The sequence below is a fragment of the Talaromyces proteolyticus genome (genome assembly GCF_021365285.1).
Source record: "Talaromyces proteolyticus strain PMI_201 chromosome Unknown BGW36scaffold_10, whole genome shotgun sequence".
In the NCBI taxonomy this organism is placed as follows: domain Eukaryota; kingdom Fungi; phylum Ascomycota; class Eurotiomycetes; order Eurotiales; family Trichocomaceae; genus Talaromyces; species Talaromyces proteolyticus.
This window is the reverse complement of record NW_025764286.1, coordinates 1359164-1384463: the sequence shown is the minus strand read 5'-3', so window position 1 is coordinate 1384463 and position 25300 is coordinate 1359164. Positions and strand designations below refer to the sequence as shown.

The following is a 25300-nucleotide window of genomic DNA, read 5'->3' as shown; positions in this document are numbered from 1 at the left end:
ATAATTTTATTTCTAAGAAACACCTACTCTTGATTTTTCAGGATTTGGTATTCCACTTAATCCATTATACGCCATACAATCCCAAATAGTCGTTGTGATGATGTCCTACATCGCGAATTGAGACTTTTATTATCTTTTTCAACCGTGAACCGAAGGTAGATTTGTCCAAAATCTGGCTGCGGTATCGGATCGCGGACCCCTCCGAGTTTGCACAGAGGACCAGGGAGACGACGACAAGAAGAAGCATGCTATAGCAGTCATGGCCACCACAAACGCGACTATATCGCATATTTCTGATCTTACACCTCCATCGATTGAGAGAACATGGCTGACTGCCCCGCACCCGGAACTTCCCTTCGCAGCAACCTGCAGTGCTGATAAGACGGTGCGCGTATACTCTCTTAAGAATTTCACGCTACTGTCGACAATATCAGGCGGACACAAGCGTAGCGTTCGGAGTTGTGCTTGGAAGCCATCAGTCAAAGGAGAAAGTGTTATTGCCACGGGCAGCTTCGACGCAACCGTCGGGATCTGGCGACGATGGAACAATTACGGACAAGAGGAAGGTCAACGACCCTGGGCAGTGGATGACAACAGCAAAATAGACACAGGCAATGTTGGCGAGCAAGAGGAAACAAGCCATGGACTGAGACACGATGCCGAAGATAGCGGCGCCGAAGACGATGAAGAGTGGCGATTTGCTGTTCTACTAGACGGCCATGATAGCGAAGTCAAGTCCGTATCCTGGTCACCATCAGGGACATTCCTGGCGACCTGTGCACGTGACAAATCAATATGGATTTGGGAAGATCTGGATGACGGCGATAATAATTTTGAGACGGTAGCTGTGCTTCAGGAGCACCTTGGCGACGTGAAATGCGTTTCATGGCATCCAGTCGAGGATTGCCTCGCGAGCGGTAGTTACGATGATACAATAAGGATATGGCGAGAAGATATTGATGATTGGGGCCAAGTCGCTTGCCTGAAAGCCCATACTGGAACTGTCTGGTTTGTTGATTGGGAACCCGTTGGCAATGCCCCGTCTACATCGCAATCGACCGAATTAATAGAACAATGGAAGGAACATTATAGGCTTTCCGGCCCAAGATTGGTATCCTGCTCCGCAGACCAAACCGTGCGAGTATGGCGACGACAGGCGAAGCAGGCATCTGCTTTTTCCAACACTGGCATACCAAGTATTATTCGCCCAGCCGGTCTCGACGAAACATGGTACGAAGACGCGGTTCTGCCGGCTCGTCACGATCTTGCCATATATTCGGTTGCATGGAGTAAAGCTAGTGGGCTTATTGCGTCCACTGGCGCCGATGGCAGAATTGTGGTATACGAGGAACGACTCTTGCCTGCGTCCGAGGCAACCTCTCTCCGCGATGGGGATGAAATGGATGTTGATTCTGTCTCTGGTCAGCCTGGCGATCAAGGCGCAGGCGGCGGTACTCCCTCGGGCCTTCGGACAGAATGGGTTATTCTCGCTTCAATAGAGGCTGCTCATGGAATCTACGAAGTCAATCATATTACTTGGGCTAAACGCTCAGATAAGACTCGGAAGGAGACTTCAGTAACCGATGTTGAAGAAGTCCTCATCAGTACAGCTGATGATGGAAGTGTCAAAGTCTGGTCATTGGATATATGAAGAGAGCGGCTGTAGCTAGAAGATAAAAAAATTACTTGCATATTGTATGGAACATGCAACGTATTATCATATGACCATTGTATACAATGTAAAATGCATACCTCGTCTACATGTTATTAGCCATGGGAGATTGGACCGAATAATGTACGTATGTATTCACTTCGAATTTGATATAAAATCTATATTATGCATGAAAGAGAAACATCCAAATTCAGCACTAGGCTACGGGTTATGTTCCTGGTGGCTTCCGCCGCCTAGAGCCTCGTGAGAGCTTCTGCCCTCGTCACCATCACCAATGACATAGTGACTTGGGTCCATGTTGGGTGATCGGTCGAGTTGGTCGAGTTCAGACTCGTCAAAGTCAGTTGCCTCAATATCTCGACTGCCCGAACGCCCGCTCTTGCGAAATCGACTGAGCATCGTTGAACTGCCGTTGGGGGACATGGCATCCCTATAAACAGGCTCATAAGTAGGACGCTGCCGGCGGCTGCGCCAAATGAAGAATCCCCACACAGTCACCCCAATAATAACGACGATGAGGGCCGCCTCCCCTGACTTTGTGTATGCCTTCCATTCCGCATCTTTCAGCTTTTCGTCCTCATCCTCGGCAGAGCCTGTGCTGTTCTTGTGACCACCGACGGAAGTTTCAGGCAGCTTTTCTCCGTCAAGTCGCGAATCGGCTGGAGAGCCGCCGATACTTGCAATATCAACATTCATGAAACGGTCCAGCATGTCACGGCTGCGCCGGGGCCAGTCGAACGGTACCATATGGCTGGCGTTATAGAACAAGACATACGTTAGGTTGCGGGCTTGCTGATAATATCCAGCAGGTTCATCTTCGAAGGTCCAATCACGACGAGGCGCCCATATCCCAGGTGATGTCTCGAAACCCACTCCACCGTTCCATCTCATGTTGTTAATCAATCGTTCTGTGCCAAGATGATTGCATATTAAGTCCCTATCACCGCTGAAGAGCAAAACGCGAACACCAGACTCAATTATCTCTGGTAAAATTTGAATCGAGGGCACTGATTGATTTGCATTGAATTCATTTCCCACCAAGTTCGAGCACTCTTTCCAGCCAGTTGCCTTATCAGGGTTAATATTGAGGGCCTTCACAACATCTAATCTTTGCAAATATGGCGTTACATTGGCAAGATCTGGAGGCCACGAATTCCCGCAAGTTTGATCGCGTAGTCGTATGTCGTACATATTTATACACTGATTATTTGAAGTTTGCGTCATTTTGAGCATTGCTGTGAGAACATTCTCGCACTTGGAAATATCAACTCGGTTTTCTGCGCCATCAGCAGTCAACAAACCCGAGCAAACATTCTGCATTTGGTCAAGGTCGGCTCCGATCTCGCTGTTCTTATCGACTAAACCTTCGGCATAGGCAAATTCCAAATAGGCCGGGTATTGATCAATAGGTGAAATCCACCCATTCCCAATCAGAAGCCCTTTGATATTCCACACTGCGTCAGATCCTGCTTCAAACTTTTTATTTCGATCTATAATTGCTTTGGCGACGTAAGGTATATATTGACCGGCGTAAGACTCTCCCCCTATGTAGAGCTTCAGAAGAAATTCATTAGCACACCCAACTTCTTTTTGGGACAAGGAAGGAACTATACATCGTCGCTTTGGTACTCGGGAAAGAGTCGGAACCATTTTTCTAAGAATGTGACCATATGATTGGCCACCTGGTCCAAGTCATGAATATAACTGTTTGAGTTCGCATAGCTGAAGCCTGTTCCAACTGGTTGATCGACGAAAAGGAGGTTTGCAAACTCGTTCCAGGATCCATTGTTGTACTCTAACGATTGGTCGCTTTTCACACGGTATGGTCCAAGTTCCATCAGAGCTCCATCCATTGAACTGCAACCTGGCCCTCCATTCAACCAGAGGACAGTGCGCTGTCGATTCGCAATGTGGCGATTCTGGTAATGCCAGAAAAAAAGGTGTCCATTTGTTTCCGGATCTACTTCAATATGACTACATGCACATTGCCTTAGCCATAGGTCTTTGATGATAAACCCAAGCGAGTAACAATCAAATGAACTTACCCAGCATGCATCTTCAGCAATGGACCATCGGGCTGTCCGGGAAGGGACTTGACATAGTAGTCCGCAGCGGACTGGGCCACTACACATATTGGACTGCTTAGTAGCAGGAGCCATGTTTTTCCGAGCATACTGTGCGAAAATAGGGTATAGAATGGACGAGCCACCCTAGAGGCTCAATAGAGCAGCTATACGCGCCCGGTTGGCGAATCCTTTGTTATATTGTACAATCAATGATTTCCGTACATGTGGACATACATTCCACGACAGCGGAACAGCGGAAACAGCGGGCTGCAAGTGGCCGGTCGGGACGGAGTTCCCAAAACAACAAGAACAGAAGTCGTGGTGGTATGAATGGCCAGAGAGCAGAAGCAGAGGCAGAAGCAGTGGGTATTGATGTGAACGAAGATGTTTCCAGGATGAGACGTGAGCATGAGTGAGAGTAATCGATAAGTGCACAGTGGCCTTTGGCCTTGCCAGATAGGGGAAAGCGCACCGCCCCAAGCCGCCGCCGCGCCGCCGATCAATTGTAATTACTGTGTAGCTAAATGTATAACTATAGATCTATTGCCTTGACCTCACAAAAGAGAGCGTTTCTATCTCATTCTATGTTCATGAGCCTGTCCGTGTCTAGTTCTGGTGGCCCCTGTAATTTTTATTCTCGTCGCGCGGCTTACAATGCCTTTACGCTGTGAGTTTGATGAAAATGAAGAAACCCGCATCACATCCTTATCAGATCCCAAAGCCCACGGTGTAGGTCTATAGCTTTATTATATTTTGTCCTTGGCGTTTGTCGGTACCATCATATAAGATCATCCACTGCCTTATCAGCATCATGTTTGATGAGCTCAACCATGCCCTGGGAAAACATTAACAATGGCCTCTGAAAAGCATTGCAGATTGGACTTTTAGAAATAGCCTACCTCGGGCATGATTGGTTTTCCCTGGCTGTCTACAACGTATCGGAAAGGCATCTCGGTGCTTTCATATTCATTGATACGCAATTCAGGGGTATCCACGTAGGGAATTTTGTCGAGCGGAACTGTCGCACTCTGTTCAGTTTGTTGCTTATAATGAACTGTGGTATGCAGTCCTGGACTTGATGCTTACTCCGCTCTTGTACAATCATGCGCGTCACCCGCACGGCGGTGTCTGTGGTCATCTGCTTTGGTCCAAGTCGTCGTCCAGTATACCCTTTCTGGCGGAGTTCAGATGTACGGTCTATATTATGTCAATTGATAAATGATCGACAAAAGAAGAAAGTAGCATGCATACCTCGAGGAGGATCATCACCTGTCATATAAAAACGGCCGATTAGCAAGTCAAAGTCGCACAAAAGTCGACTCCATGTGGATGGCTGGGGCTAGCACGGGTCTGGGGTTTGTGTAGGATAATGTGCATACCGAGAATACCTCCGAATAAAAAGACTTCAAATTGGTCTCCATCGGCAGTGCTTAACTCCGTAGTCGCAGCTGGATCGAGCAAGCAGACTTTCGATTTGCGGTCCACGAATATCTCCTCCACACTGCGTCTTTCTACTTTGAGTTCTTCCATTCGTGCTAGATTGTCCGGCATCTGCAGTGATTCCGGGACCGAGGTTAACAAGAACTGCGAGCCAGCCTCTGCACACTCTCTAGCGATACATGCATATTCCAAGGCTGACCATGAGCCCAATTCCGGGTCAAGATGTTCGACCACAAATGCCAGTGGTTTACCGGATGTGGTCTCAGCCATGTTGGCCAAATTGTTTGTTTGCTCCTATTTTTTTCCCTGGAAGCAGTAGCACTTCAATTTTTAGGATTCCACCAAACAAGTCAAAGACGTCACTAGATTCCGCGGTGCTGGTGATTGGCGAAGGTGAATGTCAAGCGGAAGCCAAACTGGCTGCGTCGGTCGAGGGATCTCTGGAATCCGGCTAGTTTAATGTTTCGATCACGCTTGAGCCTAGACGGATTCGAGGAGCCTGGAATTTGGATGCGTGAGAATAAACTCTATCCATCCAGCATGGCGAGCGAGCGAGCGAGCTGATTGGCGCGAATCGCTGATTTTTTCTTCTCTCCAACTATGGAGCGTCGGAATTGTCGCAGTGGGGTCTGTCTGCCTTTTGTGTCTGCGTGATTCAACGCTTCAAAAATATACAATAATCCTGGGTCTGTAATCAGCCTTAAGGGTATATGTAATAATGAAGCCGGCAACCGATATATTTGTTTTTCACAGTATCAATAGATCGACTGTTAAAAAGTGTTGACGATATAATATCTATGCCTGGAAGCTGGCGGTAGAGAGCTGACCGAAATTATCTACCTTAATTACCCATCCTGAACTACGCAGCAAATCACGACGTCTGCTTTTGTCTGCCAGCGTCTCAGGGCCAGCTAATGGCTAGTATCAACAAAAATGGGAAGCAGTCGAGCAGTTCCCGAAGGCGGGGGGAGATAGAGGGTAAATTAATCATTAGATTGTTAGTGAGGGCCGCTCCCGCTAGTCTGACGTACCCCCTCACGCCTGATCGTCTCAGCGAACCACATCTACCCAGGCCTGACGATACTGAGTTTCCGGCACTGCAGCGAGTGTTAATTAGGTATTAGGCTGTTGGCCGCCCATTTAGCGTGTGTTCTCTCCCTCCCAAAGCTCCTCTTGCGACTTGCGCTACGAGTGCCTATCGCCTACTGTCTGCCCACCACCCGGGACTGCTCCAGAGGTGTCCAACCGCATCAAACTTGTGACCATCAAGCAAATATTACCATCCCTATCGAGCTCACAACCTGCCTGGCTGCTATACCCCTGCTCGTCAGCCTACGGTCCGTTCCAGCGGATAGAACATACGATTCTCATACTCTGGGTGCTGCACCTCGCTTGATTACCCGAGATTAGTTTGTCACAAGGGAGACTCTCGTCCAAGATTTATCGTGCTTGTTTAATTCAACAAGGAAGACTCTTCTTGCTTGTCTGCAGGACACAACAGCAGCAGTTTCTCTTGATATCAAATTGGCCTCGTCATCGCTCGCAGTATTAGTGACCTGTCGACAGTATGAACCCTCACAAGCAAAACAAGGTGGATCTCAATGTGAGCCAATATACCTCTCTGCATCACTATTCTTTTACAGTATCATCGCTAATCCAATTGTTTCACTCTAGTCTCTCAGTCCTGATGAGCAACGTTTACTTCGACTTTACGGCAAAGTGCCTACCAAGAAGGACCTTCTCCAGAATAAATTAAAGGTTCGAGAATTTTCTCACCACCCAGACACAGTGAAGAGCCCTCTCATCTGACTTTGATATTGGTTCAGGAACGGAAATACTTCGACTCAGGCGACTATGCGCTAAGCAAGGCCGGAAAGGCATCTGATGTTGGAGTGACCAGCATTGGATCTCGCCATCCTGTTCCCGAAAACATCCCTCATCTGACGGCAACCTCCCCTGGCGCCCAGAACCCAGGAAACAATGGCAACGGTGCTGGCACCCCAGCAACCCAGGCCCATCCAATTCCAGGTACTATCAGTGGCCATCCAGGATCCACCAACTTCCAAAGCCGTAGCCCCGTGAAAGAAGCGAGCTTTTTGCAACGCGGTACCAACGCCGAGGACTCTGAGAAAACAGACGAAGACCAGAAGAAAGATGAGGATCCTAGCGTCAGCCCTCCTGTAGTAAAAGAAGGCGTGCCCATTCGACAATAAATGCCCGAAAAAAGAAGGGTTTTGGGGAGGGCAGCTGGTTTCTGGCTTGTTTTTTCTTTATTCACTTTGGCGTCGGACTTTTTATGATTGTTTTTTTTTTATGTTTACAAGGGTTCGTGAACCTTTCGATTCTCCTATTTTCTTTTCTTCTAGCCTTGTTTTCTTTTTTTTTCCCTTTTCTTCCTCTCCGGTATTTTCGCATTGCATGAGAGGAACCAGATTGCGGTATCACATGGTGTCGACAACATAAGGTGCTCTGTTGAGCAGGGCGTGCTTTATAAGCTGTTGAATGCAACTTTACATTGAATCTGTATACTTCTACCAGACATAGGTCTTTGTTCATATTAAGTATCACCTATAAGAGCAATACCGATTACAAGTTTTGGCATTATAAACAGTAAAGAATCGATTAATGAATTTCGAACATTATCTGTATCCGAACACTCTGCATGCTCTGACATAAAAACCCAGGTTATCTTCTTGGAAAAAAACTCTATAAGATATTAGATAATATTGATAACATCCCCATAGTTGATCTGTATCTGGATGATACGACGATAAAAGAAAGCGAGAGCTTGAAAGTAATGGAAAGGAGAAAAAAAAAAGGAATGGTATCTCGAAAAACCCACAATTCTGTGTCAGTGAGTGGTATGCATAACGACTCATAAAGGCTAATGCAAGAAGTTATAATATTGGAGGTTAAAACAAGGCTGAAAATTCCGCGGGGGGAGATAAAAGACTCAATCTTTCTGATCTTAGTATTCAACTATAGAGCGACCAGGGCAGGTTTGCACTCATCAAGAGTGCATCTCATGGTTGTATTGTAAATGTAAATGGGGCAGGGTTTGGGTGAGGTTTGCAGAAAGTGTGCAAACCAGGCGAAAAAAAAAAAAAAAACATACACAGTTAACTAGATGGCCATTAGATATCCAGTAAAACGAATGCATGTGGTGATCTTGATTTGGGTGCATGGGCGGCGAAGAGTGTAGTGGATGGGGCTGGTTCGCTTTTTCTCAAGGGATCTAGCTCTTTTATACCCAGTCTCTCAGCTCTGCTTGGGTTCGGGGCGGGGAGCTGTCTCCCGCATGTATTGACCATGAGCAAGCACAAAACTTAATTGAGCCTTGTGTTTTTTTTTCGTGAAGAAAATCACAAATGTAGCAGCGGAAGAACGTGGATAGCGGCGGAAGAACATGAAGCTCTTCTATCAGTCCCCCCGGTCCGTGGAAAAGACACCATTGCCGAGGTCATAAAAGCATTTGAGAAGACAAATATTGCGAAAACAAAGCACTCTTCGCATCAATCCATCTTCCAATGACCAGTGACACTCGTACCGATTTCGTCTTCCTTTCCAATCCATAGTTCGAAGGCATACAAAGCCATTGTGCAAGCCAGGTTTATCCACCGCCAGAAGTTTGAGCCGACATCGCCATGGCTTAACCACCATTGTCCCCCAACTTCTGTTTGAGAGTTGACCGCAAAATGTTGCATCAGCAGACTAGTGTAGACAGCAACAAGGATGGTGGGCGAAAACCAGCTTAGCAGTCCCAAAAGCTGGCCCGCACCATCATCGTCGTCCAAAGACGCCTCTTGGGAGAGAGCTCGTGCTCCAGACTCACGAACAGCGGGAATAATCCGGGTTGAGGCATAAAAGACGAATAAACGATAAGTGAGGGTGATGAGCACTGATGGTGTGATAGCACTAAACGCGGCAGTAACAACATTGAAAGCCGCATGCGTTATAGACGGCAGAAGGGAGAGGAGGTGCATCAATGTGCTATATGACGCCATTATAATAGGTGGCAGAGGAGGAAAATCGGCTGCTTGCCCTGGCAGGGCCTGTTCAACAGGTTGGGATGGTTGATAATCCGTGAATATCTGATAGACACAGAGAACGATATAGGCAAACAAGAGCGAGCTCTCCACGGCATTACCACGACCGCTTCCAATCCCCCAGGCGCACAGTATTACCGCGCTTGTGATTGCTACCCCTATCAATGCAGCATCGACATTAGAAATCTCGGGGAACTGTAAAACTCGCCAGAGGTAGTAGACAGAGCTTGAGATAATCGACGCAGACAAGACGAGAAGACTGATCTATAAAATGTCAGTAAGCATGCAAATTGTAAAAGACACATATAAAGCCGCCACATACCATCCAGGTGTCACCGCCACCGCTTCTATTGACGAGCCATCGGGTAATCTGCCCAGCAGCCTGGATAACGAGCAGACTACAGAATCCTTCCACCAACTGAAAGACGGGAGACGACCAACGCAAGAGTTTATCCCAGTTCCCGATGGTAAAAGTTTCGATGAGACCTCCCGGTCCAAGCACCCAGGCGCTTATCGAAGCATCCCATGCCTGATTCTCTCCCACCTTGTTATCCACCCAACGTCTGCGGTTATCGGAGTCCACCGAAAAACGATTCAACGACCAGATGAGGAAGCTCGGGACTATGAGCCATTGCGTCGATGACACGAGAATGACCAGCAAACGCCTGAATCGCGATTCGTCGGGGGTGGCTAGCTTGAGCAGTGAAAAGAGGAAGTAGAAGCTGGCGAGAGACAGCGAGTAGGCCAAGCCACACGTCTTGCCACCGACATCAAAGGCCAGAGGGATCGATAAAACGATAGCGGTCAGGAAGGCAGCGGAGGAGATCACACGAAGCATCCACATCACGTCGCAAGTCACTGTCCACGGCGACAGTAAGCCCGCGCTAACCACCAAGGACCCTGCCTTGCAGGGACGGATGTTGAAGGGAGCACACACAACAGGCTTAGTGTTGCAACGATTTCGACTTCGACTTCGACTTTGATATAAGCGGGGAGAAGACGGCGTCGCGCAGGTCTGTACTGTAGCGGTGTGATCAAAAAATCCAAACGTTTGCCCGTCGAGCACGCGATCTTATCAAGAAGTATCTTTCACGTGCCGAAGGGTGGGTATTATGCGTGAAGGTACAAAAGCATGCGTTCTCGTCACTAAACCAGCCTGGTTTGGCAGCCACGATCAGTCGATATTTTTCCTTCTCTTCGAGGTAGGCTTTGTGGGAGAATGGTGCTGGTAGAAATAGACAGCGTATCGTAGAACGATTAATTATTACTACGAGTATTGGGAAATTATGGTTCTTTGACCTCCCTTCTGGGCGGTGAATGGTGGTGATTGGCCACGGGGGCTTTGCGCGACCGGCCAGGAACCACCAGCGGTCGGTGACCATCCCACTAAACGATGGCCTAGCCTGTTTACAGTCCGCTGAGCCGGTCTGGACGCTACACGACATTTTCGATGTTGCACTGGGAAGCGAATGCTAGCGTGTGGCGAGGGGTTCTATGTAGAGTTGGTTGTGGCACGTGAATCTGGATAGAAATAAGAGCATTGGCATCTATTTCAGCGCCTCAAGGGATATATTATATATATATATATATATATAAAACTATGATCTACCTATGTCTAACTATATATATAGCTTGTCGCTCTGGTAGAGTAGTAGAGGAGATATAGACATAGTATTGCTTGACTGAACATATACTCGATTAGCCAAGTCGAATGATAGTGTTTGATTACGGAAATGTAATTCTTACCTACCAAATTCAAAGGTTGGCTGCCGTGCCGTAGGTTGACTCTTGCCTTGCGATGGTGGCGAAGATAATACCCGAGTGATAATTTGAGAGAAACGGTGTCCTGGCGAGTCTTTGCATACAACAATTGCTGGATCAATGCCTGATCCTCAAGGAGCTGATATCTTCAATACTCCCAGAGCCATCGCCTTGAAGCCGTGTCTCTTTGTTGCCTGCCATGGCAGTATCCGTTACCGTCTCATCTGATTCTCCTAGTGATCTCTGGATAAGTTTTGCTTTCAACTGGGCGCCTCTGAGCCTCTCCTCCATGTCCGTTACTGCATCTTCAGTATTTTCCAACGATGTTGTTGCTGGATCGACCAACCCAACTAGAGTCTTGATGTTTTTGGCGACTCTGGTTCCCTCGTGAAGGGCTGGCATCTCTCGACACAGACTGGTGTGGGTAACCCCTGTTGACTTATTGATATTATATAGCGATATTGCCGCCTCCTTTGCGTCGACTGGGTTGGCAGGCCCCTGCCCGGAGTGGTTCGAGGCATGAGATCCGACTAATCGCTGATTCCATACCAAGGCTTTCCCGTACAGTTTCCCTACTTCGAGAGCTTTGCTGAATCCCTTTTCTACTGCGAATACGCTTCCTTCGATGTAGCCCGCGCGCGCGCCGTCTGCCAACCCAACATCGTATCCTTCACGATAGAACTTTTCCTCCAGTTCAAGGATACCCTCGAGAATGTCCGAGTCCATATCTGTTGTTTATTAGACCGTTCTCCCACGAAACAACAATGGACAAACTGAGTTGGGAGTGTGTGGAAGAAATTATTAATGTCAAGCACAATGTCTACCGTTTTCTGCCGGGCGGGCTCCACTGACGAATCGGAGATGTATCAACCAGCAACACATTCGCTGTTGAATATTATTCTATATTATTCTGCTTTTTCATGTCGATGAAATTAGGGCTATGAAAATTCTGCCCGTTTGTCTAATTTTAACAGTGAGGAAAGCCGACTAGATGACGTGCAGGAAACAATATATATTATAGTTGCAGCGGTCATCTAGTCTACTTATCGCCGATTTATAAATCTCCTGCGTATAAATATACACTATTGAGTATTGATTGATAATACTTGTATATTTTGCTGGTGAAATCATCTTAATTTATATATACTCAGATACATTGAATTATTGAATTTAATGGAGTCAATAGCTAGAAACATCATCTCAATGGGCAGTGATATTTTCCTGCTACTCATTCTCATTCTCAGATTTGAAATAATGTATCCCAAAGAGCCAAAGTTCTCAAAACAGATGGACCATGTGTCGTAAGTGGGTTATATTTGAGGGAGGCAACGTCTTTTGACTGGAGGGAGGAAAATGATGGATCGCATGCGTTGTCTAGTATTATTAAGAAAGGGCCACGGTGTGAAGGTATCGTCTCGTCATTCTAGATGCTGGCAGAAAGTGCTATCTCCGTTGCCCCTGGACCAAACAGCAGAAGCACTGGAGAGTAATTCACGTGAAATTCACGTGGAAGCTTTTTTACCTTGGCTTCCTTGCGTTTGGTCGAGGCTTCACCTCTTCAGGGGCAACAGGGTGAAGCATCACCTTGTTTGCTGTCTGTGCCGTGTTTCCAGTGTATCCCTTGCTCCAGTCATAACTGACAGCATATGCAAAAATGTTACCATCTCGGTTAAAGGTGGTGCTCGAGATAGTTCCTCCAACGGATGGATAACCTTTCAGCCTGTGCTTGGCATCTTTATCCCAGAAATGGAATGTACCATCACTACCGGCAGTGCTGAACGTGCCATGGATAGGGTGAAAGGATATGGCGTTTACCGCGTAGATGTTGCTCACGTCTCTGTTGTTAGGTGGCGTTTCGCGATGGCACTTGAAGCTGAAGTTGGAAGTTGAGTCTTTCTCCTCGACATACTGGATTGCACATCGACCTTCGATACTTCCGACGGCAAAGCCAGTGGCGTCCGCAAAGCAGCTGACAACCCTAGTCTGGAATTTCAAAGGTGACTGCATTGTTTTGTAGAAGGTAGTTGGGTTATCTAGATTGACGATGTTGATATAACGGTCGGCAGTACCGATGACCAGAAGTTTATTTTTGACATCCATGGTGTACACACGCTCCTGGCACTCTATCTGACCGATTGGCGTTTGTTGTCGAAGGTCCCAGTATTTGACCTTTTTATCCCACGAACCCGTGATGATGAGAGGCTGTGATGGGTTGCTGGGATTGGAAATCATTTCAACACATCGGATCGGGGCATCGTGAGCAGCGACCTGGACAGGAGTAGTCGCGTTCGCACCCAAATCAAGCATTCGAGCCGCTTTGTCCGCTCCAACACCGATGACTTTGGTTCCATCCTATCCGGTTCAACCAATATTAGCGATCGTAGCTATTGACATGGGAGCATGATACTCACCGGAGACCAGCAGCAGTTCAGCACCGGAGCTTCGTGTTCAAAGAGAGCTTTGCCTTCACTCTGTCCTTGGTCGTTGATTTCGTAGATGCGGACCTTTTTGTCCCAAGAGGCCACAGCCAGATGATTGCTGACAGGAGAAAAGGCAAGGTCTGAAATGCTGTCCTCGGGGGGCGAGTTAAGGGCGACATCCTTCGATATGTCACCCGTGGTGCTCGTCTGAGCAGCGGCCGTGGTGGCGCCGACGTTGCCAAAAAGCGCCATCGGGAGCGGGAGCACACTCACTTCACAAGGGCTGAAAAATCGGACAACGAGGAATTGTAGCTATGAGAGTTATGATATCTCTGCGCGCGACGTGGGAACGAAGACGTTGGCGATGGGGCGAAGATCAATGACTGAAAGAAAAGTCGCCTGCTGAGCGCGTTGCATAATATTTCGAGGTGTCCGTCGCGGCAGTACTCTTGCAGCACACACCGCCTTTGTCGCGCGGCGCAGCTAGTGGCTGGCAGGCCTGTTTCGGGCGTGAGCCGCCCGCAGGCATCATTTTCGGCAGAACAATAGCATATCACTGATTGCTACCTACGACGGCAGGCGATATTAGATATATTTGAGCCGAGTTTTCATTTTACACAAGGCAGCAGATCTTCAAGGTGGAAGCATAATCTCGTGTGGCATAATTATACTAGTTGAATATTATCCGAGGCACAACGAGTTGTGCTCAGGCCATCACACGTTTCCGAAACGGGCGCCATTCTCATTCGATCGATGGATGCACTGACACCGCCGACTTTAACCTTTTAACCCCTTTGTTCAAGTTTGTTTTCAACAAAGAAGATAGATACCCTGAGCCATTGGCCCTAGGAGAAGCCCGATCTAGGATAACCCCGGTCGAGGATCGATGTCATTGATGTTTCTAGAAAAGCCAGTAGATCAGGCCAGGGACGGACTTACGCTGTGATTAATGGTTATTACGGCAACACTCCGATGGGGCAACTCCTCACACCTCACACCACCCTCATGCAGGCCGTCGAGGCAGTCAGGTGATCCGCCGACACGAGCTCGCGGTTGCTATATGGAAGCCGCTCACCGGCATCAGGTGATGCCCCTGTCAATTCAACTGTTGGAATTAATTACGATTATTGGCTGTTCTGGATGCCTGACGGGTTTCTCATCCTGCCCTTGCTGCCCTGACCAAGCCCTACTATACAACTATCATCACAATCGGGATGAGCCCATATAGCCATGGAGCCCACGTGACGGGCTCACCCAAGAGCTGTAAACAGTTAATAGTGAATGCTGATCAGGTAGGAAAGACCACTACCCCACACCAGAGCGGTTCTAGAGGCGGGTCCGGGTGGAGCGGGATGAGCTTATGGGGGGTTCCGGGAATGCGGGGTGCAGGGCTAGTGCTGTCTGCTCTGGATCAGAACACAGAACACCCTGTGGTAACGTGACCAATGACGCAGACTGTCCATCACACCATCCGATGCTCCCGGTGCGATTGTGGCATGCGCACGCAATGGTACTTACGTACGTTAGGGCGTGAATCTAAGAGGATGCGAGTGTTCATCCAAGGTACGAAGGTATACACCGTACAGCACGCGGGCTATATGGTGTTACATGCCGTAGATGTCTGCTACAGACAGCATGTAGATCGCGGACAAGCCGTAGAATCTGAGTCCACGAATAGCGAGTTTCGGAATGTCTCAAAAATGGCAGGCCATCGCCTGATAGTCTGGGTGGGCGAATGGGACGCCGCGAGCCTGAGGTCATCGCCAAAGTCTAAGGCCCAAAGAGGCTGTCGAGGGCCGCCAGGGAGGGTGACGAGCCATTCAGCATCCGCCTCCCCAAGCGCTGCAGCACTCCTTCCCTGTCGCCTGTGATGATTCATCCATCGGAGATCAGCCAATCCGCGTCGCCTGCCCTCCTGCCCAGTACAACCGCCATCAGCCATAACCTCCTTCCCCCCTTCTCCTCTCCTCTCTCCCCCAGGTCCTGTTCCTAACACATCCGATCGATCCTCTATCACCACTGCTACTACTGCCAGGTACTGTCTCTGTGCCATCACCACTCAGCCCTGTCCAACGAGGTATACCATCTCCCCCTCTGAGGATCCTAGACCTGTCGTCCTATTGGTGCTGTTCTAATCTCCCGCCCTCGCCAGCTTCCCATTACAACGCTTCTTTCCACCATGACGGAACCACTCACCAGAATCGACTCTGCCGTGGCCGGTCTCTCGATATCGCCCAAGGACGAAAAGACGGAAACCAAGCCTGAGAAGAAGACCGAAAAGAAGGACAAGGGCCACAAGCGTGTCTCATCGACAGCCAACGGCGTCAAGAATATCAACGACTTAGGTAAGCACAAGCTATCATACTATCCCCTCCCCCAGCCAGCCAGCCTAACCAAGACGTACAGAGAAGGACCAGATACCCATTGAGATTGCAATTGAGACACAGAAGCTAGGCTGGTATGTCACTCCATCGTCACCGCTCTTGTCCTCGTTGACTAACACGATTAGGAAACTAAACACATCACCAGGCTTACTGGAAGACAAAGAGGCCCTGTCCAAATTCCTAGTTACACCGCCCGTGAAGAAGATCGACCTCCATTTTCCACTTGGCCTTGAGGTCACTGCGAGGAATCTCAAAGGCGTTACCATTAAGGATGGTTTAGATGCAATCTACAAGCAATTCAAGAAGAAGGTATCTATATTCAACCCGTCCGTCCGTACCCATGATGTGTTACTGACATAAGCAACCAGGCTGATGACGAGCTCGGAGACAAACCCGTCCTCGCTGGTTTCGAGTGGGATCCCGAGGAGAGCTGGACGAAACTAATTGTACACCAGAAGAAGGAAGGTGCCCCACCCCCAAGCAAGAAGTCGAAGAAGAAAGGCGGTGAAGATAAGTAATTCACTTGCCAGGGATGATCATGATCATGGTCAAGCTCTCCGCTTTGTAGTCGGTTGCTCCAGGTCTTCACCGCAGTAGCCTTGCGATGGCGATTTGTATCAGTAGTCTCGATTCCATGTAAATGGACTGTATGTAATCGGTTGAAGAGAAAGGGAGTGCAAGGCTTGTTGGTCATGCATCCGTCTAGTCCTGGTTGAACCAGGGCTTTGAATTCTACAACTGTATCAGTTTGTCCTCTTCAGCCACCTGTCATTCTTTCTAGGGCAAATGAACCACCCAACAATGATTTTATGCCAAGTACCGTGCACACATCGTGCATATCAAGTAAAGTAACGTATAAAGTAACGTACCTAGGGCATTATCATTATGCTAAGAAGTAAAGTGTGGGATTAGAAAATTATGTTTGATTTGTTATGTTATCTCTTGAAATATTACAGGGTATTTTAAAAATGAACATATCAATGGCAAAATAGATTTTGCAAATAAGACAATGGGAGAGAGATTGCCCCTACTATGTTGCTTCTCACAACACATAACCCAGGGGGGGGCAACTTTTTTTTAAGCAGCTAGAATCGAGCGAGAAGAATGGTGGGTTATAGTAGTTCGACGATTCCGTTTGCCCTGCACCACGGTGGTCCAGTCCTCCCACTCCTTGGCCATCTCACTAAGCACGTTGCTCATGACAATCGCAGATGCCATCAAGCCATGCCCTTCATCTTCGAGAACACGAACTTCGCACCGCCGCATGGTTTTGCCTAACCAACGGACATTGTCCACGGGCACACGCGTGTCCTTGCTGCCATGGTGGATCACCACTTCGCGGTTGATATCCACATAGCGGAATCCAATCGTCTGACGGCGCTCTAGACATACGAGAAGATCCACGGCAGGATTCGCATTCGTAGTTGCAAGCTCCCAGATCCGGTATGTCAGTCGCGTGTCGTACTCCGTTTGTCGTTCTTTTTCCTGCATCGCCAGGACTGCTGCCTCTTCGGCGTCGCGAAGAGCCGGGTGTGTGGCTGTTGACACGCGGGATATTTGATTCGACGTGCGTAGCTCTTTTGCCAGCGCCGCGTCTTTCTTATTAGATGCACCGTTTGATGTCAGGTCGGACACCGCGGGGGCTGGGGTGTCTTTGCCAAAGCTTTTCCTTTTGTTGCGCCTAGGGGACTTGGGCAAACTTGTGGTTATGCTGCTACTTGTAGCGTTCATGAAGCTTGAGTTGGCGACTTTCAGGAAAGGGGTCGGAAGAGCCCGTAGAATTCTCTGTGAATATGGGACCGCATTGTTGGGAAGAGGCTCTTTGTGTGTGCCCAAGTTTGTCATTTGGGAAGGGGGAATCCAAGGTGCTAATAGATGAATTCGACCTCGAACATGTTGTGGAATTCGCAGCGCAGTTGCCAGAGCGTAGATGGCGCCCGCCGAGTGAGCCAAGATCGAGAACTTGGTGATTTTGAGGTGGTTACAAACAATAGCCACGTCGTCTATCACGAATCAGTAATGCACAAGAAAAGAAACTTAAGGAAAAGAAAGACGGATTAAGCTCACCAGGCCAACTTAGAGGAGTCCCTTCCCCTTCCTGGGAGGGATCACTTTCTCCGACTCCCGGCCGGTCTAACGTGACTAGTCGTAGTTTGAGAGTTCGGGCTAATTCATCGTAGAAAGCCATCAGGTATCTAGTAAGCCCCATACCCAGACAGCAGAATACAACGTGCCCTTTGGGATCACCGACTTCAGAAAACGCAATCATGCGTCCTGAGCGCGGATGAGGAACCTTTTGCGTCAGCCGCGGTGATAAGACATAGGATTCGACAGCAATATCGATAGAGTCGGCACTAGAAGGGCGCTCCTCAGCTATTGATGGTCGGTTCAAAGTAAAAGCACCAGAGGAGTGACGCTTGTGGGCTTTTGCGCTGATAGGACTAGTCGGGGTTTCCAGTTTTTCTTGGGAATATCGCTTTTTCTCTCTCGTTCGCCGAGTCTGGATGGCTGGAGATGGCGCACTTTCCTCGAATGGGTCTGCCTCATCAAGACTAGTATCTCTAGGGATTGCTGCTTTGCCCCGGTGTCTTTGGCTGAGTATGGGCTCAGTCGAAGACCTGGGTAACGCAGGCCGAGGTTCAGAGGCATTTGGAATAGGCGGTGATTCCTGCGCTTCCTTCAGCTCCGACTTGATTCTTTTCTGTTGTTCCTTAACGCGTTGAATCCGTTTCACAGTCTGTTCAGTTGCATCCTTTGCCTCGGCCACAGCAGCCTTTGCAGCGTTAGTAGACTCTCTGCCATTTGTATGGGCAGTCTCTGCAGGTCGAGCTGATCGCTGTTTCTTGTTGTAGCTATGTCGAAGAGAAGATTCGCGTGTTGGAATGACACGTCCACTTCCAATGCCACCGGGGCTATGCAACGAAGCGGCCAGAATCTGATGTGATGCTGGCGATGGAGGCTGTGTTGCTGCAGGAGAAAATGCAGGGGTAATATCGTTCCTGATATGCTTGACCTGGCCTCCCTCCTCTACCAGATCAGCCATCGAGTGCCTGGATTTTAGACTAGCTCTGCTGCGAGTAACCTTGGTCTTTAAGTTGTCTTCGTAACTTGGGGGTCTTGTCCCACGGTCGAAGTCCTTTTCTCGGGTGGACTCCCGCGATCCGCGTCTCAGTAAGCCCAAGGGACCTTTGAGACTCCTTCTTCCACCCGAACTGGAAGATGCAACGCTGGGAGCACGCGAAGAGCGATTCACTGGCTCTGACGAAACGATGCCAAAGCCGGATAGAGAATAGTCATCGAAAGCAGCTCGTGAAGAGGTATGGGAGCTTTTGGAAGCCGGGCGAAACGGGGAGCCATCTCGTCCAAAGCTAGATTTTAGCTTCGGCGAGCGAGGAGAACGAGGCGATGCAGGCGCAGGCGCAGGCGCCATCCGAACGACAGGCGAGATGGCGGCATCGTCAGGGTGCAGGAAGGGACTGTCAGTGGACTCAGTGGGTTCCTTGTAAGCTCCGTAGTCCATGCCAAACCCTTGTTCCGATATGCGACTCGGGCGTGGAAACTCTGATTGGAAGAAATTCGGGGACGACGGCACTGTTTGAGAGCCGATAAATGGTAGACTATCAAAATGCGATTGCGCGGGAGTTGAAATGGTGGACAGCGACGATATCAACGACGAGATGAGTTCAGGGGATGTGGTCGGCATGGGTGGCTGGTTGTTCAAAGGCGGCACTCGTGGAACACTGGACGAGCGGCCAGGCAATGACTTGCGACGCCGAGAGATGTTTGCATCCTGAGCTCCTGCGCTGCGCTGCATGTCGGCAGGTGAGATGTCCTTCTGGCGACCCATTCTGGTGCCCCGCGTTTGATCTTGGGAAGTTTGCGCCGGCGAGAGTAAAAAAGGTGTAGCGGTGGAGGGCAAGTCAAGGTCGATGGAGGCGACTGCCAACACGACACATGCTCTAGCTGGATGGGAGAAGGAGGAGGAGGAGTAGTAGTAGTAGTACAAATGGTAGCTGAAGCGCAGCGTGTCTTGTTGTGTTGCGAGGAGTAGTCTAATACCCCTTTAAGCCATCAAAATCTTTCCAGGGGTATCTAGAAGCGGGTCACCCGGCTGACAGGCATGAGGCCATTCGCAGTGGCGATAATGCAGAGCTAGATCACAAGCAGGTGGTAGGGACGAGAATCAAAGACGAGAATTGGACTGGATTGAATACACTTCGTCCTAATGATTGACCAGGATGCGAAACGAGGATCGATCATCTGCTGCACATGGAGGAAGGGGAAACTGGGCATACCCGTGCCGCCACTAGCGCCTGGCCAGCGACCCAGCGTTCCTGCACCGCGCGCCAGTAAGATCGGTCGGGCAGGATGTAAGAAATTGATCCTGTAAATTATTCGACCAATTCCGCTGAATCGTCAATAGCACCACTTGCGCTTCTGCAAAAGCCAACCTCGCATTTTTTATGTGATCCGCTCTTCGTCTGCTCCTCTGTCTGTGTTTCAACATCTCTCATATCTGTAATAAAACGACAATCTTCTCGGCTGCACACCACAACTTCAGCATTCAAATGGTCGGCATTATAGAGATGCTGTACGCAAGCAATAAACTGCCGCTCATTTTCAACCACAAGCTGACCATTAAACACAAGAAACTCTTTCTCTTTGTTGAATGCGAGGCCGAATCCCGTATAATTTGCTAGGATTTTAATGAGCTTGTCATAGGATAGGTACCCGGTAGATGAATCAAATATGTCGGCCAGACAGACTAACTCCCGGTTCTTTGCATCACCAGGCCTTGTGAAATGGAGCACTATGGCCAATGGCGAAGATTTGTCATGCCAAGATGAATGGCCGATGGCGGAAGATGTAACACCTTTGTCAGCTGGGTCGGAAATCCTTTCTAATGACACAATGCTGGGAGCTGTCAACGTGCTGTGAAGGTCGGTTATTCGTGCTTTGCCCTTGCTTTCTCTAGTTCCTGAAGCTTCACCTTCCTCGAGAAAATGTTTCATCAACTCGATCCTTATGCTAGGTGAAGCTCTAGAGGTAGCACTTTGAATTTCTAATCCTGAAAGGCCGGTCATTGATACTCCTGCCGAGGAGTCTGCCGGATATTGACACTGCTTAGGCCGGCTTAAGGGACGGCCCTGAAGGTCGCGTCGGACCTCCGCCTCTAACATCTGCGTCAACTCCGCCGTGTATCCACGATAGAACGAAAAAACACGCTCATTAGCTGCTGGCGGAGTAATCCAGCGTGTGTAGACTTTCCAATGGCAGGCGGTGACTTTGAAGGAAGGATGAGGAAATGAAAGGAATGTTTTACACAGATAACAGGACTTCTTGCCCACTCCTATGAAACGTAGAGTGGGCTCGACCTCAGGCCGTTGATCGTAATAGCTAAGAAGCTGCATTTCTGCGTGGACAAGAAGATTGTCGGGGCATCTATTGCGAAACCATTTTTCCACATCCTTCTGCTTCCGAGGGCTCACGAGGCTAAACAAACGACTATGATATTCCTGTGATCTTTCACCCATGATATTTTCAACGGCAGCATGGAGAGAAACCCCTTCACGAGGGACAATCACTGGACTTGGTGCTTCTACAGCCTTCACAAGCATAGGACAGAATAATGCGGGAAACTCCAAAGCTAACTGTATCAGAGCTTGAGCTGCTACTCCATAGCGGCCCAGCTTCAACACAGTCCTGATCCACTTTGGCAGTTGCTCCTCTTGACTGGAATAACCCGATTTGAGAAGTTCCATGTGATCACTTCTGGCCTTCTGAGCCCACCTAATGTATTGCATCAAGACATCACAACTACGAGCGGCCTTTGTGTGGCCGAACTCAATTATGTTGTCAACCCAAACTAGCAGACTTTGCAATTTTCCGGTAGATATATTTGAATTAGATTGCTGAATTTGTTGTTCAATCTCCGAGCGTAACACAACAAACTTTTTCAAATCGCGCAAGATGTCCCTGGCGTATTTTTTGATCCTTGATTTATTCAACAGTACGATTTTTCTCAGAATGTGTTCCGAATTAGCATCCGATGCTTAGTATACAAATAGTCAGGAAAACTTATAGTTATGTGACCAGTGAAGCTAACCTTTGAGAGCTATCTTCGTCAGATCATCTAAAATTTCTTGTAGTGGATCCAGAATGGATTTAGGGACCCCGGCATTTCGTGCAACTCGGATTATAGACCCTTCCTTCTGGCCTTCTTCTATACAAGCCGCTGCTACATAATTGCCTCCTTTTCGGTTAGCACTGATTAAAGCGAATGAGTCTAGAAACTTTTGCTTCAAGAAAATTGCGCGACTCTGCTCAATCTCATCATGCTCATGATCGACATCATTGGCGCTTGTATGCTCACGAACGGGATTCAAAATTTGAAGCAAAACTACAGCCCGCAAGAAACGCTCAAGCAGATCCTGTGGAATAGTTAGAGTAGCCATTGTTTTTTTTGTCAGTTTGGGTAAAAGTACTTTGAATGACAAGAGATCTGATCTGATGGATTGAAATTGTAGGGTGAGTTATATGATGCGAACCTCCCCGGGCCTCATAGGTGGAACATTGGCATATGACATCATCGACTCAGCATGTGCAAAACACTCTGTACTGCATGTAGCTATAGCTGATTCTAGAATCCAGTTGACTTTTACAGTATAAGACCGGAGATTAACTAGGAGCTAAGCCAATAATGGTAAGAGAAATTCCGGGAGGTCAATTATAATAGGTATACAAGCCACTTCAAAATCTTTAAAAATTAATATTATATAAACCTAATTCCCAATGTGACGTATACCATAGGTGTTCAACTTTCAAAATGATTTTAAACAGTTCGATCAAGCTTCTCATCTGCTCTTACTAGTTGATAGATACTTTGATGTAGTAGTGACAGTGCATTATCCAGGAATACAAGACAAGGAATGGTTGTTTGAACTTATTGTCAGGAGTATCCATGGAGTGCGGCAGCCGCCAGAGACTATATAGCAATTCCAGCATCTGCGATTGCAGTAGAAAGACTCTTTAATAATAGGGGGGGGACTTTGTTAGGTCTGCGGAGACACTAAGGAGAATAAATCCTTGCAAGGGCTTGGTGGGCACGTGATATATTTTTCGAAGATATCTCATCCGGGAAATTTATTCCAACTTTTATTAGTATGCAAAAAATTTTCAAATTATTTCGTATTCGAACTTCGATTCCACCCCTAATGATCACTGTAGCGAAATGGCCGAATAAAAAGTTTTAGATAAGTCGTCGCTAGACACTTAACTACAGATTCGTTCTCTGTCCTGAGCATCACCGCGGAGTTCCCAAGTACTCCGCGACAACAAAGTCACCAGAAGAATATGGAGCGGTTCAGTCAAATTATTTCCAACTACTCTAGTTAGCTTCTCCATGACTTGGAAAATGGTTATCAGTGAGTTATTGATACGGAACGACAATGATGGAAGTTATAACAGGGAGGCATGAAATGAAACTACTTACATTTCAACCCTCGTTGCCGCAGTCTCCCAGAAGGACCCTCCTACAACGACTTCGGCATGATGATCGATCGTGGAAGCTGCACTACTGTTCGCCCAACTATCCACATCACAGCACCTTGCTGGATAAATGACCCCTGCGCCCCTGGTTATGACCCCAAGTCTAAGCGTTACCATCTCTTTTATCAATGTGAGTATCCTAATGACTTTCTCACCGTGAAATAAAAGCAGGCAACTGAGACGCAGTTTGTGAAATAGGTAATCCACGGGGAACTGAATGGGGAAATATGTCCTGGGGTCATGTAACCAGCCCTGATCTACTCACATGGAACCAATCGACCTACCAGCCGGCCCTGGAGCCTGATCAGGACTATGACAAGGAGGGAGTCTTCACAGGTTGTTTTTTACAACCCGAGGGTACAACTGAAACGCGCCTCACCGTCTTCTACTCCTCAGTCTGTTGCTTGCCTTTCCATTGGAGCACACCTCCATATCCGCGAGGTGCTGCTGGTCTGGCTATGGCCATCTCTAGCGATGGTGGGAGGACGTGGAGCAAACCATCAGAAAATCCAATTTTGGGAGGTGAGCCGGATGGTGTACAGGTGACAGGGTTCAGAGACCCGTATATTGCCAATTGGCCAGCAATGGATGAGCTCCAATGCCAGCACTCGCTCTACGCTATCATTTCTGGTGGTATTCAGGGCGCGGGGCCGACGGTGTTTCTGTATGCTGTATCCCCGGACAACTTGACTCATTGGGAGTATTTAGGCCCTTTGATCAATTTGCCGGAAAAATTCCAGCAGTCGAAGAAGTGGTCCGGAAACTATGGGATCAACTGGGAGTGTACCAACTTCATGACTCTCGAGACAGAATCGACGGCGAGACAGTGTTTGATTCTAGGAGCCGAGGGAGATGTGGAACGGGATCATATCAAGCACCACCGACAACCTCTAGACGGGCCAGTGAGAACAGTTCGATCCTTGCTGTGGATGTTCGGAGACCTCACCACCCAGCACACAAATGGAGGAGTGAAATTCCAATACAAGCGTGGCGGGTATCTTGATCACGGCTCCTTGTACGCCGCAAATTCCTTCCTTGATCCTGCCTCTGGGAGACGCATTATGCACGGCTGGATACCAGAAGAGGACATCACTTGCGACTATGCCCGCCGAAAGGGCTGGAACGGCGCTCTGTGTATCCCACGCGAGTTGTTCCTTCTCTGCCTACCCAACGTCACAGCGGCGCTCCGCACCGAGCTCTCAGAAATCGCTAGCGTAGAGGTAATGACTTGCCCAGATGGTTCAACGTCCCTATACACCCTGGGAATTCGTCCAATTTCCGAGTTCACGCGGCTCCGAGAATACTGCATCCAAACCAGCCAGCGCAGATCTTTCCATCTTCCCCGTCTCACCCTGAGAGAGGCCGAAATTTGCACCATCCAGACCCCATGCTGGGAGCTAGAAGCCATCATCTCTGTCCGTAGTGACTGTGACGAGGTCGGATTCTGCATCCAGTCGACGTCAAACTCTTTGGTTCGCTTGCGTATCACTTTCTCCGTTGTGGAAGAGACCATAACAGTTGATCGAGCCGCATCGACCGTCACTCCAGAGATCAGCACCTTTCCAGAGAAAGGACCGATTACACTTTTTTTCACGCAGCCTGATGGAATGGCGGACAAGCCGAAGCTAGAAAACCTGCATCTCCGTGCTATCTTCGATGCCGATATTGTCGAAATCTTCGCAAACGACCGGTTCGCACTGGCAACAACCGTGTACTCTGGGTCCTACACGTCGGGCAGGATTGTTTCAGCTTTTGCTGCAGGTTGTGAGCACAGCGCATCATTTGAAGAAGTCCGGGTGTGGGATGGGCTGTACGGATGCAAGGATCTACTTACTGTCGACTAGCCTAGATTTGCCACGAAAATCAAGAGGCTCGCCGTCAGGAAGTTGGGTAAAAGAGGCCATCGGCGAAAAGCATAGGCTTGCTATGCAAGCTGGTCTATACCTTCAAAACTACGTCTAAT

At 48.5% G+C, this 25300-nt stretch overlaps 11 protein-coding genes across 11 annotated transcripts; 4 read left to right on the top strand and 7 right to left on the bottom strand.

The window, feature by feature from the left end:
* The first annotated feature begins 16 nt into the window (after positions 1 to 16).
* On the top strand, positions 17 to 1799 carry BGW36DRAFT_385821 (WD repeat-containing protein). Its single transcript, XM_046216961.1, has one exon. The coding sequence runs from the start codon at positions 260 to 262 to the stop codon at positions 1649 to 1651; it is 1392 nt and encodes a 463-aa protein (XP_046068953.1). The 5' UTR covers positions 17 to 259; the 3' UTR covers positions 1652 to 1799.
* A 74-nt stretch (positions 1800 to 1873) lies between these two features.
* BGW36DRAFT_302471 (pheromone processing carboxypeptidase KexA) lies at positions 1874 to 3845 on the bottom strand (the record flags this gene model as incomplete). Its single annotated transcript, XM_046211787.1, has 3 exons — positions 1874 to 3226; positions 3286 to 3646; positions 3718 to 3845. The coding sequence occupies 3 exons, from the start codon at positions 3843 to 3845 to the stop codon at positions 1874 to 1876; spliced, it is 1842 nt and encodes a 613-aa protein (XP_046068952.1).
* A 344-nt stretch (positions 3846 to 4189) lies between these two features.
* On the bottom strand, positions 4190 to 5448 carry BGW36DRAFT_325740 (DUF431 domain protein; the record flags this gene model as incomplete). Its single annotated transcript, XM_046212723.1, has 5 exons — positions 4190 to 4573; positions 4638 to 4756; positions 4825 to 4935; positions 4990 to 5007; positions 5118 to 5448. The coding sequence occupies 5 exons, from the start codon at positions 5446 to 5448 to the stop codon at positions 4517 to 4519; spliced, it is 636 nt and encodes a 211-aa protein (XP_046068951.1). The 3' UTR covers positions 4190 to 4516.
* Positions 5449 to 6524: 1076 nt separating this feature from the next.
* BGW36DRAFT_33607 (camp-regulated phosphoprotein/endosulfine conserved region-domain-containing protein) lies at positions 6525 to 7422 on the top strand. Its single transcript, XM_046212955.1, has 3 exons — positions 6525 to 6781; positions 6853 to 6936; positions 7005 to 7422. Exons 1-3 carry the CDS (start codon positions 6746 to 6748, stop codon positions 7389 to 7391), a joined length of 507 nt encoding a protein of 168 aa, XP_046068950.1. The 5' UTR covers positions 6525 to 6745; the 3' UTR covers positions 7392 to 7422.
* Positions 7423 to 8690: 1268 nt separating this feature from the next.
* On the bottom strand, positions 8691 to 10068 carry BGW36DRAFT_430819 (ICE2-domain-containing protein; the record flags this gene model as incomplete). Its single annotated transcript, XM_046220892.1, has 2 exons — positions 8691 to 9488; positions 9547 to 10068. The coding sequence occupies 2 exons, from the start codon at positions 10066 to 10068 to the stop codon at positions 8691 to 8693; spliced, it is 1320 nt and encodes a 439-aa protein (XP_046068949.1).
* Positions 10069 to 10974: 906 nt separating this feature from the next.
* On the bottom strand, positions 10975 to 11561 carry BGW36DRAFT_385814 (uncharacterized protein). Its single transcript, XM_046216960.1, has 2 exons — positions 11539 to 11561; positions 10975 to 11405 (listed from the first exon to the last, which is right to left on the bottom strand). Exon 2 carries the CDS (start codon positions 11385 to 11387, stop codon positions 11103 to 11105), a length of 285 nt encoding a protein of 94 aa, XP_046068948.1. The 5' UTR covers positions 11388 to 11405; positions 11539 to 11561; the 3' UTR covers positions 10975 to 11102.
* A 942-nt stretch (positions 11562 to 12503) lies between these two features.
* BGW36DRAFT_303010 (putative nuclear pore complex protein) lies at positions 12504 to 13657 on the bottom strand (the record flags this gene model as incomplete). Its single annotated transcript, XM_046211842.1, has 2 exons — positions 12504 to 13337; positions 13397 to 13657. The coding sequence occupies 2 exons, from the start codon at positions 13655 to 13657 to the stop codon at positions 12504 to 12506; spliced, it is 1095 nt and encodes a 364-aa protein (XP_046068947.1).
* A 1927-nt stretch (positions 13658 to 15584) lies between these two features.
* On the top strand, positions 15585 to 16307 carry BGW36DRAFT_430815 (uncharacterized protein; the record flags this gene model as incomplete). Its single annotated transcript, XM_046220891.1, has 4 exons — positions 15585 to 15750; positions 15812 to 15863; positions 15915 to 16098; positions 16158 to 16307. The coding sequence occupies 4 exons, from the start codon at positions 15585 to 15587 to the stop codon at positions 16305 to 16307; spliced, it is 552 nt and encodes a 183-aa protein (XP_046068946.1).
* Positions 16308 to 16691: 384 nt separating this feature from the next.
* On the bottom strand, positions 16692 to 20015 carry BGW36DRAFT_347313 (uncharacterized protein). Its single transcript, XM_046213233.1, has 2 exons — positions 17857 to 20015; positions 16692 to 17792 (listed from the first exon to the last, which is right to left on the bottom strand). Exons 1-2 carry the CDS (start codon positions 19634 to 19636, stop codon positions 16867 to 16869), a joined length of 2706 nt encoding a protein of 901 aa, XP_046068945.1. The 5' UTR covers positions 19637 to 20015; the 3' UTR covers positions 16692 to 16866.
* Positions 20016 to 21718, bottom strand: BGW36DRAFT_385793 (uncharacterized protein; the record flags this gene model as incomplete). The annotated part of the gene is made up of 2 exons (XM_046216959.1): positions 20213 to 21718; positions 20016 to 20159 (listed from the first exon to the last, which is right to left on the bottom strand). A coding segment is annotated over exon 1 (1379 nt), but the record flags the coding sequence as incomplete, so codon positions are not given.
* Positions 21719 to 23337: 1619 nt separating this feature from the next.
* On the top strand, positions 23338 to 25181 carry BGW36DRAFT_399806 (glycosyl hydrolase; the record flags this gene model as incomplete). Its single annotated transcript, XM_046218564.1, has 2 exons — positions 23338 to 23467; positions 23536 to 25181. 2 exons carry the CDS (start codon positions 23338 to 23340, stop codon positions 25179 to 25181), a joined length of 1776 nt encoding a protein of 591 aa, XP_046068943.1.
* Between the last annotated feature and the right edge of the window lie 119 nt (positions 25182 to 25300).